Raw genomic sequence first — 13,382 nt, 5'->3', positions numbered from 1 at the left:
AGAAAACAGAAATATAGACCAGCGGAACAAGATAGAAAGCCCAGAGATAAACCCACACAGCTACGGTCCCCTAATCTATGACAAAGGAGGATAGAACATACAAGGGATAAAAGACAGCTTCTTCAATAAGTGGTGCTGGGGAAATGGGAGAGTTACATGTACAAGAATGAAATTAGAACACTCCTTAACACCATACACAAAAATAAAATGGATTAAAGACCTGATGTAGGGCCAGACACTATAAAACTCTTAGAGGAAAACAGGCAGAACACCCTTTGACATAAATTACAGCAAAACCTTTTTTGACCCACCTCCTACAGTAATGAAAATAAAAACAAAAATAAACAAATGTGATCTAGGTATACTGAAAAGAGTTTGCACCGCAAAAGGAACCATAAACAAGACAAAAAGACAACCCTTAGAATGGGAGAGAACATTTGCAAATGAAGAAACTCACAAGGGATTAATCTCCAAAATACACAAGCAACTCATTCAGCTCAATATAAAAAAACAAACAACATAGTCAAAACATGGGTACAAGGTCTAAATAGACATTTCTCCAAAGAAGACATACAGATAGCTAACAAACACATGAAAAGATGCTCAACATCACTAATTATTAAAGAAATGCAAATCAAAACTACAAAGAGTCGTCAACTCACACTGGTTAGAATGGCTATCATCACAAAATCTATAAACAATACATGCTGGAGAGGGTATGGAGAAAAGGGAAGCCTCCTGCAATGTTGGTGGAAATGTAAATTGACACAGCCACTATGGAGACTAGTATGGAAGTTCCTTAAAACACCAAAAACAGAACTACCATGTGACCTAGCAATTCCACTACTGTGCATATATTTGGAGAAAACCATAATTCAAAAAGACCCATGCACCCCAATGTTCATTGCAGCACTATTTACAATAGCCAGGACATGGAAGAAACCTAAATGTCCACCAAGAGAGGAATGGATAAAGAAGATATGGCACATATGTACAAAGGGATATTGCTTAGTGCTTAGTCGCTCGGTGTCCGACTCTTTGTGACCCCCAAGACTGCAGCCCACCAGGCTCTTCTGTCCATGGAGATTCTCCAGGCAAGAATATTGGAGTGGGTTGCCATGCCCTTCTCCAGGGGACCTTCCCAACCCAGGGATCAAGCCCAGGTCTCCCACAGTGCAGGCGGATTCTTTACTGTCTTGAGTCACCAGGGAAGCCCATGAATACTGGAATGGGTAGCCTATTCCTTTTCCAGGGGATCTTTCCAATCCAGAGATCGAACGGAGGGTCTCCTGCACTGCAGGTGGATTCTTTACCAGCTGAGGTACCAGGGAATGTACTAGCTGAGCTACCAATGGACTCTTTCCAGCTGAGCTACCATTGGAATATTCAGTTCAGTTCAGTTCAGTTCTCAGTCGTGTCTGACTCTTTGTGATCCTATGAATTGCAGCATGCCAGGCCTCCCTGTCCATCACCAACTCCCGGAGTCCACCCAAACCCATGTCCATTGAGTCAGTGATGCCATCCAACCATCTCATCCTCTGTTGTCCCCTTTTCCTCCTGCCCTCAATCCTTCCCAGCATCACGGTCTCTTCAAATGAGTCAGCTCTTTGCATCATGTGGCCAAAGTATTGGAGTTTCAGCTTTAACATCAGTCCTTTCAATGAACACCCAGGACTGATTTCCTTTAGGATGGACTGGTTGGATCTCCTTGCAGTCCAAGGGACTCTCAAGAGTCTTCCTCAACACCACAGTTCAAAAGCATCAATTCTCTGGCACTCAGCTTTCTTTATAGTCCAACTCTCACATCCATACATGACTACTGGAAAAACCATAGCCTTGATTAGATGGACCTTTGTTGACAAAGTAATGTCTCTGCTTTTTAATATGCTGTCTAGGTTGGTCATAACTTTCCTTCCAAGGAGTAAGCATCTTTTAATTTCATGGCTGCAATTACCATCTGCAGTGATTTTGGAGCCCAGAAAACTGTTACTCAGGCATAAAATAGGAACACAACTGGGTCATTTGTAGAGATGTGGATAAATCAGAGACTGTCATACAAGATGAGGTATGTCAGAAAGTGTAAAACAAATATTGTATATTAATACATGTAAGTGAGATCTGAAGAAATTGGTATAGATGATCTTATTTAAGCAGAAATAAAAACATAGATGTAGGGCATAAACATATGGATATCAAAGGGGAAGGTTGGTGTGATGAACTGGGAGATTGGGATTGACATATATAAACTATTGATACTGTGTGTAAAATAGGTAACTAATGAGAATCTATAACTCTACTCAATGCTCTGTAGTGATGTAAATGGGAAAGAAAAAAGAGAGGGGATATATGTACATGTATATTCATATATATACTTTGTTGTACAGTAATATACAATGGATTAAAGACAATCTCTTTAACAAGTGGTGCTGGGAAAACTGGTCAACCACTTGTAAAAGAATGAAACTAGAACACTTCCTAACACCATACACAAAAATAAACTCAAAATGGATTAAGGATCTCAACGTAAGACCAGAAACTATAAAACTCCTAGAGGAGAACATAGGCAAAACACTCTCTGACATACATCACAGCAGGATCCTCTATGACCCACCTCCCAGAATATTGGAAATAAAAGCAAAAATAAACAAATGGGACCTAATTAAACTTAAAAGCTTCTGCACAACAAAGGAAACTATTAGCAAGGTGAAAAGACAGCCTTCAGAATGGGAGAAAATAATAGCAAATGAAGCAACTGACAAAAAACTAATCTCAAAAATATACAAGCAACTCCTACAGCTCAACTCCAGAAAAATAAATGATGCAATCAAAAAATGGGCCAAAGAACTAAATAGACATTTTTCCAAAGAAGACATACAGATGGCTAACAAACACATGAAAAGATGCTCAACATCACTCATTATCAGAGAAATGCAAATCAAAACCACTATGAGGTACCATTTCACACCAGTGAGAATGGCTGAAATCCAAAAGTCTACAAGCAATAAATCCTGGAGAGGGTGTGGAGAAAAGGGAACCCTCTTACACTGTTGGTGGGAATGCAAACTAGTACAGCCACTATGGAGAACAGTGTGGAGATTCCTTAAAAAACTGGAAATAGAACTGCCTTATGATCCAGCAATCCCACTGCTGGGCATACACACTGAGGAAACCAGAAGGGAAAGAGACACGTGTACCCCAATGTTCATCGCAGCACTGTTTATAATAGCCAGGACATGGAAGCAACCTAGATGTCCATCAGCAGATGAATGGATAAGAAAGCTGTGGTACATATACACAATGGAGTATTACTCAGCCATTAAAAAGAATACATTTGAATCAGTTCTAATGAGGTGGATGAAACTGGAGCCTATTATACAGAGTGAAGTAAGCCAGAAGGAAAAACACCAATACAGTATACTAATGCATATATATGGAATTTAGAAAGATGGTAACAATAACCCTGTGTACGAGACAGCAAAAGAGACACTGATGTATAGATCAGTCTTATGGACTCTGTGGGAGAGGGAAGGGTCGGGAGATTTGGGAGAATGGCATTGAAACATGTATAATATCATGTATGAAACGAGTCGCCAGTCCAGGTTCGATGCACGATACTGGATGCTTGGGGCTAGTGCACTGGGACGACCCAGAGGGAGGGTATGGGGAGGGAGGAGGGTTCAGGATGGGGAGCATGGGTATACCTGTGGCGGATTCATTTCGATGTTTGGCAAAACTAATACAATATTGTAAAGTTTAAAAATAAAATAAAATTAAAAAAAAACAATGCAAAGCAACTATCCTCCAATAAAAATTTAAAAAATTATATATGAAATGAGTTGCCAGTCCAGGTTCGATGCACGATACTGGATGCTTGGGGCTGGTGCACTGGGATGACCCAGAGGGATGGTACAGGGAGGGAAGAGGGAGGAGGGTTCAGGATGGGGAACACATGTATACCTGTGGCGGATTCATGTTGATATGTGGCAAAACCAATACAATATTGTACAGTTAAAATATAAAATAAAAAATAAAAAAAATTTAAAAAAATAAATTAACAGTGTAATTAAAAAAATAAAAATTATATGCTTGTAGAATGATACGTTAGTATTTGGCAATGCAAAGAGCTGACTCATTGGAAAAGACCCTGATGCTGGGAGGGATTGGGGGCAGGAGGAGAAGGGGACGACAGAGGATGAGATGGCTGGATGGCATCACTGACTCGATGGACGTGAGTCTCAGTGAACTCTAGGAGTTGGTGATGGACAGGGAGGCCTGGCATGCTGCAATTCATGGGGTCGCAAAGAGTCGGACACGACTAAGCGACTGATCTGATCTGATGTGTGTGAAAAGCTATTTTCAAAGATCATTAAATGTATAAAATATCATTACAGATCAGAATATTTTACATTTAATTATGATGTGTGCTGTGCTGTGCTTAGTCACTCAGTCTTGTCTGACTCTTTGTGACCACATGGACTGTAGCCTGCCATGTAAGAATACTGTCTAGACAAGAATACTGGAGTGGGTTGCCATGCCCTTCTCCAGGGGATCTTCCCAACCTGGAATACTAATTTTGAACCCCAATTAAGTGAAATGTTATTTACCCAAAAGAATTATTTTCATTAGTATATCTGTATATTATAAAATTGTACTCAATTATGGGCTTCCTAGGTGGGACAGTAGTAAAGAATGCAGAAAACATGGGTTCAGTTCCTGGGTCGGGAAGATTCCCCTGGAGAAGGAAAATGGCAACCTGCTCCAGTATTCTTGCCTGGAAAATCTCTGGACAGAGGAGAATGGCAGGCTATAGTACATGGGGTTGCAAAGATTGGATATAACTGAGGGAATGAGCATGCACGTACTCAATTATTACTACATATTGAATATCATCCATAACAATTTTGTGGAAATTTGTTTTCTCTCTTGTTATGTAAGTATCTACATGATATTCTCAGTTTTGTCTGCTGACTTGCAAATCTTAATACCTGGTCCTTTACAGAGAAAGTCTGTTGATCCCTGATCTAAGTTAGTGGTTTCCAAAGTAGTTGTTCTCAAAGTCCTCTGTATTAAGAAAACATACAAACTGGTTCACATATTAATTGTTTAACTACACAGGTAGTTGCCACCATTGGTCTACAGTTACTCCATTTATTATGAATCATTTTATAGCTGCAACCATTATTATCTTAACCTTTAACAGGGAGAAACAATAAGTAAAGGCTGCTTACAATTAATTAATCAAATAGTTGGCAAAAATGAGTAAAACCTTGAGGGTTCTTGACTCCTGATTATTTTGGTCCAATTAGTTAAAATACACTTATTTTATTTTATTAACAAGGTACCCACAGAAAGAGTTTTGAAAAACATGGGTAGATAGAAGAGTAAAATAATATTCTCATCTTCGATATAAAGGCAACATTCCTTTTGTAACTTTAATACGCACTGCTGAAGCTGAAACTACAGTACTTTGGCCACCTCATGCAAAGAGTTGACTCATTGGAAAAGACTCTGATGCTGGGAGAGATTGGGGGCAGGAGGAAAAGGGGATGACAGAGGATGAGATGGCTGGATGGCATCACTGACTCGATGGACGTGAGTCTCAGTGAACTCCGGGAGTTGGTGATGGACAGGGAGTCCTGGCGTGCTGTGATTCATGGGGTCGCGAAGAGTCGGACACGACTGAGAGACTGAACTGAACAACAGACTTATTAATAAATTCATTCAACAAATATTTATTGGACTTTTTTTTATGTATGTAGAAACTGTTCCAGGTGCTGGGAATATAGCAATAAACAAAACAGACCAAACTCTCCACCTTCAAGGAGCTCATATTTTAGAGGTTAGGAAACTGTAATATGTCTATAATACCCCTTCAAAATGGCCCAAAGATGTGAGTAAATAGCCTTAGAGTTCAAAACCTCAATTTACCACTGCTGGAGGGAGGAGGACTGGGGCAAATGCAAGATCAGTTTTTACAGCTGCTATCAGCAAGATCAGGGCTTCCCAGGTGGCACGGTGGTAAACAATCTGCTGCCAGTGCAGGAGACACAAGAGACGCAGGCTGGATCGTTGGGTTGGGAAGATCCCCTGGAGTAGGAAATGGCAACCCACCTCCAATATTCTTACCTAGAAAATTCTATGGACAGAGTAGCCTGGTGGGCTACAGTCCATGGGGTCACAAAGCGATGGACACGACTGAGCCTGCCTGCATGCAATGTCAACAATATTAAGGAGTTCTGGACCAATGACTTCAATGAAGTATAAAATCTAAGGCTAGGTCATCAACCGAAAGGGACAGGGTTGGACATGCATGTGTTGGGGGATGAGTATAAAACAATGGCCACTGTTCACTGGTTTCTCCAGTTTTTTCAAACTGACAAAAGCAGGTACAAAAGTCAGCACCAATTTTCCACTACCCCACTCAACACTTTTTGGCATGATATGTTTTCTTCTTTTTTTTTTCACAATCTTACTTTCAGATTGAGGTGGAAAGCTCAAACTTGAGTTAGAGTAAACTAATGATGGTCCTCCTATGTGGAATATCATTTTTACCATTCTGGAGTCTTTATTATGGGGTGGATAAGGGATGGCTATGTTCAGAGGGATTAGAAGAATACCAAGAGATTTCTGTGGAAATCATTGTAATCTTTACATACCTATCAGTAGCAGGATCCAGGTCCGGCATTAGAGTCTCCTGACACGCATCACTGACAGCCTCCTTTTTACAATGTGACCATTTGGGGAACACACTGTGCAATGTATTACAGTACAAAGAAAGCATTGAAGCACCTGCAGCATTGCCCGGTGCCTTTGACTCTGCAGTGGACATAAGGTTAAAGGGGAAAGAATAGCGAAGAAAGAAGGAACAGCCTCTACTGCAGTTATTAGCTGCTGATTACAAGTCAGTCAGTCCTACCTCTAATTTCTAAAACTATCTTCTAAAACTCCATCTTTCCTTCAAAACACTTTGCAAATTTAAAAGAAAAAAATATTTCATCTGGCTGAAAGGCAAAGAACTTTTTTTTGCTTTCAGGAATGAAACGTTTTGCTAAAAAAGGCTCTATGAGGGAGGAGAAAACTCACCACTCAGCTGCTGGGTCACAGCCAGGCGGCTGGGCTTCAGGATGAACTGACACTGCATCTCTCGGGGCAGCTGCTCCATGAGGAAGGGCTCTTGGAAGTTGGAAGGTGTGGGGGAGTCCTTTGATCCCTGTGTCAGGAGTGCAGTGTCTCGAAGATGGCTCATTTTAATTCCATAGGGATATTCATGCCCTACACAGAGGAAAAAAAAATCTAAATGTAGACTTTAGGCAGACTAACACTGTGACTGTGTGTGCTACATACTGGAATGTACTGCAATTTGCTCCTGGGACTTTTGGTATAAAGAATCCTTTTGTTGACTTAATGATCACCATGCACACTCTTACAGCTGGAGACCAGTGCATAATGCAGGTGGCCCAACCAGAGTAGTTTATTTTTGGAGTGCAGAGGGAAAAAAGCAAAGAGAAAAAAATGTCTTTAAAGAGTATCTTGTTTGGGAATGCACAGATTAGTCTGTGAGTTGCATAATGTTGACTTCTCCTATGCTCACATCTGTGTACATATTTAAAGGCACTCTAGTTTCTCCTTTGACATTAAGTATATTCTGTAAATCTTCAGTCAGTCCTTGACCTCTCTCAGCCTTAAATCCATGACTTAAAATATTTACCCTATCTATCACATAGCATTATAAGGATCAAATAAGTAAACCTTAGAATTAATATTTTTTAAAATAATAAGGGCAAAAACTACATATTTCAGGCATCACTATTATTACTATTATTCAACACAAGACATCTTTCTGAAAAAGACATTTTATACTTTTTATTAGTTATATAATTAGTCACCCAGTAGCGAAAGGACTGGTTTGTTTGATTTATGTTTCCCTCCCCCTACTGCGCTCTGAGGTTGTTATTCAAAGGCAAGAATTTGAAGAAGACTTCAGGGTATTAGAAACACAGAGACAAGATTCAAAAAGTAATTTTCAAACTAGAAAAACTAAACTCCACGTCGACTCTGCATCTGACTGCAACATGATTTTTTTGTTCTTTAGTACTTTTAAGCAGCTGCATTTTCTTAATTATTCCTCAAGTACCATTGTGCTGTAGATCTTGTTTACTTTTTAAAAAGAGTAAATTCTCTTGCATCCCTTATTTTTCACTGAATGTAATTCAGTGAACTCCTTCTTTTCCATCTGGCATAGGCAGACAATGTCAATGCTCCATTAACATCAAGTACCACAGCAACTTTCAGGGATTAAGGCAAAAAAAAAAGGACTTCTATGATAGCAATAAAGCCAAGTCAATTTATCAAAATAGCCAATGGCTAATATACAATTGAAGTTTGCAAGGCATGTTAAAATATGAAGTGGAGAACTGTTGCTAAGTAACAATCATGTTTCATGTCCCATGGATTTTTTAGTGAGAGTTAGAAATGAAGCTTAAAGCTGTTTTAAGCCTGAGAGTTAGCATCTATACAGTCTTAATTAAATTAATATATTTTATTAAAACAATTATTTAAAGTACTCATTTGGTTTTTAATCCCAGCTTTAATTGTTGCTTACTGACTTTTATAAAAGGTCAACATTAAGAAACTGGAAATGCAAAGAATTTTTTGTCCCTAGCTATGCACATAACAACTTGTTTTAAGTCTGAGAACATACATTTCATAGAAAAGTTTGATTTTAGATTACTCAGATTGTTTGAAACCTGAATTACACAGTAGTGATCTCCACAGGTAAATGAAAGGAAAACATGAGATAACTCATATGACATGCTTTGCACAATGTCTGGTAGATAGTAAGCATTTAAAAATGATTAACAGAACTCTCATCAACAATGGTTATCATCTCAAGATCTGCTACAGATGCTGTCCCTTAATGTAATGGTCTTTTTCTGTTAACCACACTGAATGGACTCACTTATCCAGAATATTTTTTTAGTGAAATCAATTTAAATAAGGTGAGGTGATAAATCATTTATCAATGACTCTTCAAAACAAATGCTGGAAAATTTGACTACAGAAACAGCAAAGTAGTTAGTAAACTAGACTGCTAAGTTAGTCAATGAGGATATTTAGGAATCAAAATGGTTTAATTTCATTGTCTTTATGATGCCTAGGAAAATTCCTGGTGCAGGGCAGATGTTAAATACTCACTGACAGATTGAGGTATGATTGGATCATAGATAGTCTTCCACAGAGGCAAGTAGTAGGTAGGAAAGGGAACAGGAAATTAAAAATCTAATCATGAAAAATAAATATATAGGGAAAAGGAGTAACAACAAAAACATGCTTTTTTTCAGAAAAAAGTTTTAAAAAGTTGACAAGATAGTTCTGTTTGTAAAGAAAAAAAAAGAGGAAAATTCACATTTCTCTTTCCAACTATATCGTTAGCTGCTCGAATAAAGAGATATCATTTGTCTGGCACATAGGAAATACTTGATAGGCATCTATTAAATTAACACATGAATATTATAGAAGATTTAATATTTAATAGTATTTAATTTTAGGACTATATAGTCAATTTGCTGAGACATTTAGAATTATAATTAATTCATAATCAATTCTATCTTAGATCTTCATAGAAACTTACCAATAAGTGGGTATGGTGCCTCTTCTTTGCCAGAATTGACCCATAACTGGTACTCTTTCTCAGAGCCCTTGGAGATAAAAGAATTAACAATAATTCTTCACATTTGGTAAATGAATGAGAATACATTTTCTGGGCATTTTTATGTTTTGCAAAAAAAAAAGGGGGGGCAATATAAATGCTTTTAAGCTTCATAGCGGGTGGATATGGCTTTTGAAGATGGTAGTTCTGATTCTATAACCTCTCTAAACCCTAATAGAGGACTCATTTTTACCTAGGGATGACTAGATCCACCGACTGTAACAGAATCAGGCCCTCACTATTATGGATAGCCCACAGAATATGAAATCATATATATGCTCTTTCACAAAGTAAGAAGAAACTTCTTGTTTTTCTGAAAGTTTAACCGATCTTTTTCAGAGTTCTAACTTCTGCTTCTCTAAACTTCTCAAAGAATATTGGATTTAATCTACAACATGCCCCTGCAAAGACAACTTTGTTATCCAGAAAGCTACAACCCTGCTATGTCTGTGATGAAAAAGTAAAATCTCAAAGGCTGACTTCTGAGTGGAAGTCAGTTTAGCTGCTTCTGAGTAGAAGGAGAAGAATGACCACGGGGCTTTGAGGAGAGAGACAGGTAGCTGGCACGGTCTACACTGGCTTTACTTTGAGCAAGTCCAGGCCTGGGGACAGAAAGGACAAGAATTCTGTCTAGAGAATAGGCCCAGTTATAGGGAACAATGAAACTGTTCACTAGCAGAATCACAACCCAGCAGTATTTAAAATCCCACTTGAAAGAAACAATATTAAATTATACAGACTTTGCTGTATCCTTTAAAAGAGGATAAAGCAAAAATGTCTTAAATGAAACTGCAACAGATGGGCAATATTTAATATTCTTACCTTTATCTTCTAATTAAAAATTATGATCCTGACCTTATAATGGAGGGTCCTGGCTAAGAGATTACATCTCCCACTGCCCTCCCCTACTCCATCATGTCCTTCATTGTTTCCTAGTCAAAAAACTTTATTGCAAACAGGAAGAGCAATTTAGTAAAAATCCTATCTTTTTTTATAGTGTTTGAAAACACTTTAATAATCCCTTACAACCTAAAAACCAAACTGCCTCAATTCCTAATTATACTGAACAGAAATATTTTTGGTATGATGAGACTGATCACTTTATCCAGAAGAACACAAATGTCATTAATTAATTAATCTCTCTCCTTCCCCTTTAAACTGTTCATTCTCTTCTAATGTATAAGCTTATATAAGAAATCAATGCAGAGGTGTCTGCTTTATCCAGTGCATATATATTTCATTATATCTTAAATATATTATTAAATTTAACTAAAATAAATCTGATTTATTATCCTCAATTTTGGTTGCCCTGAGTTTTTAAGGACTTACAATTGGAATGTGTAAAAGCAAATTGAAACAGTTAAGACTATGGGATGTCTTTAATACATGTTACATCTTAGTAACACTACATTTTCATACTTATGGAGAATCTCACTCAAGAAATGATGTTGTTCAAGTGTTTCCTTTAGTTCCATCCTTCTGAAAGCCATTCCCTTTAACACAAAAACCCATTATGTGATTTTTACATACTGGTAGGGAGAATACGAGAACTTTCTAACTCTCTTTCCCTACCTCATCTTCAAACATTCCAATCTTCTCTATCAATAAAATTTCAAAAACTCACCACTGCCCCATGAAACAGAAAGAAGCAGAAGCTAAAAGCAAAGCAAGAGAAAATGTGGTGTGCATACTAAAATGCTTTAAAATCCATGATCTAATTCAAAGCTTATTTTTAAATTTACCAGTTCATTTGGAGGTAGAACAACCCCATCTTCTGGACCTGCAGCCACTGAATATGGTTACTAACTATTATGTTCTTTATGTAAAAATTCTATTGTAGGGTAAATCCTTCAGAATCCATCATTCTAAGACTGATTGAGTCTTGGGATAATAAGTGAATAATCAGGTAAGGAAGAAGAACCAGGAGAGGAGATAGGAAAATAAGAGTTACATAGTAACAAGTGAAAAGAGGGGAAAGAGGTTGAAACTTTCTATTAAGAATTTTATATCAAAAAATCCTAACTGTATATGTATAGCATATAATATTAAAATGCATGTTAACATTCTAACATTGTAGTCTAAACTTATTATGCTTTTCAGTTAACACAAGTTATAAAATGGGAATGGAAGAAGAGTACTCAATATTAAGCTAATATTGGACACTCAAATGCAAAAACAAAACAAAAAAAGGCTATCATCAAAACAACCACAAATAACAAAAGTGTTCAAAGATGCAGAGAAAAAAGAATCTTTGTACATTGCCGGTGAAAATGTAAACTGGTGCGGCCCTGGTGGAAAATAGTATGGAGGCTCCTCAAAAAACTACAACTACCATGAGATTCAGTCATCCTACTCCTGTGTATATATCCAAAGAAAACAAAAACACTAATTTGAAAAGATATATGTACCCCAATGTTCACAGTGGCATTGCTTATAATAGCCAAGATATTGAAGCAATCCAAATGTCAATCAATAGACAAATGGATGAAGAATATGTGGTATATGTGTGTATAAAAAATGGAATGCTACTCAGCCATAAGTAAGAATGAAAATTTTGTCATTTGCAACACAACATGAATAGACCTGGAAGGTATTGTGCTTACTGAAATAAGTTAAGACAGAGAACAAATACTGCATGCACTCATTCATATGTAAAATCCAAAAAAAAACCCCCAAGTGAACAGATACAGCAAAAGAGGAACATACATAGAAAGAACAAACTACCATTACCAATGAGGAGTAGGTTAGGAGGAAGGGCAAGGTAGGTGAAGGGGATTATGAGGTATAAAACTATTAGGTATAAAATAAATTAAGATACACGGATGCAATGTATAGCATAGGGAATATAGATAATCTTTTACAATAATTATATGCTGAAGAATTGATGCTTTTGAACTGTGGTGTTGGAAAAGACTCTTAAGAGTCCCTTGGACTCCAAGGAGATCCAACCAGTCCATCCTAAAGGAGATCAGTCCTGAGTGTTCATTGGAGGGACTGATGTTGAAGCTGAAACTCCAATACTTTGGTCACCTGATGCAAAGAGCTGACTCATTTGAAAAGACCCTGATGCTGGGAAAGATTGAAGGCAGCAGGAGAAGGGGATGACAGAGGATGAGATGGTTCGACGGCATCACTTACTCAATGGACCTGAGTTTGAGTAAACTCTGGGAGCTAGTGAGGGACAGGGAGGCCTGGCGTGCTGCAGTCCATGGGGTCGCAAAGAGTCAGATGTGACTGAGCGACTGAACTGAACTGATATGGAGTATAATCCATAAAAACATCAAATCACTATGTTGTACACTTGAAACCAATACAATATTATAATTCAACTATAGTTCAATTCAAAAGAAAACAAAACTCTCAAAAAGAATAAAAAACTGTTGTCATTATTTTCTATATTTTTGAGAACAAAATATGACTTTGGTACCTCTAAGAATCAGCTGTCTTATGATGGAAGGGATAGTATTTATAATAATCTAAAGTATCAAATAAAGGGCTTCCCTGGTGGCTCAGATGGTAAAGAATCATCTTCAATGCATGAGACGTGGGTTCAATCCCTGGGTTGGGAAGATCCCTTGGAGGAGGGCATGGCAACCCACTCCAGTATTCTTGCCTGGAGAATCCCCATGGACAGAGGAGCCTGGCGGGCTACAGTCCACGGGGTCACAAAGAG

General features: G+C 37.9%; 1 protein-coding gene across 2 annotated transcripts in view; it reads right to left on the bottom strand.

The window, feature by feature from the left end:
- The window catches only part of ARHGAP20 (Rho GTPase activating protein 20), a 221,081-nt gene that overhangs the window by 40,739 nt on the left and 166,960 nt on the right, over nucleotides 1–13,382 (bottom strand). For both annotated transcript variants that reach the window (XM_070384244.1, XM_070384245.1), the window contains 2 exons: nucleotides 9,632–9,698; nucleotides 7,084–7,272 (listed from right to left, as the gene is read on the bottom strand). In XM_070384244.1, the coding sequence (XP_070240345.1) occupies nucleotides 7,084–7,272; nucleotides 9,632–9,698 (256 nt within the window). The remainder of the gene's footprint in view (nucleotides 1–7,083; nucleotides 7,273–9,631; nucleotides 9,699–13,382) is intronic.

Source organism: Bos mutus, chromosome 15 (assembly GCF_027580195.1).
Source record: "Bos mutus isolate GX-2022 chromosome 15, NWIPB_WYAK_1.1, whole genome shotgun sequence".
Classification (NCBI taxonomy): Eukaryota; Metazoa; Chordata; class Mammalia; order Artiodactyla; family Bovidae; genus Bos; species Bos mutus.
The sequence above is the reverse complement of the archived record's forward strand: the minus strand, read 5'-3'. Positions and strand labels throughout refer to the sequence as shown.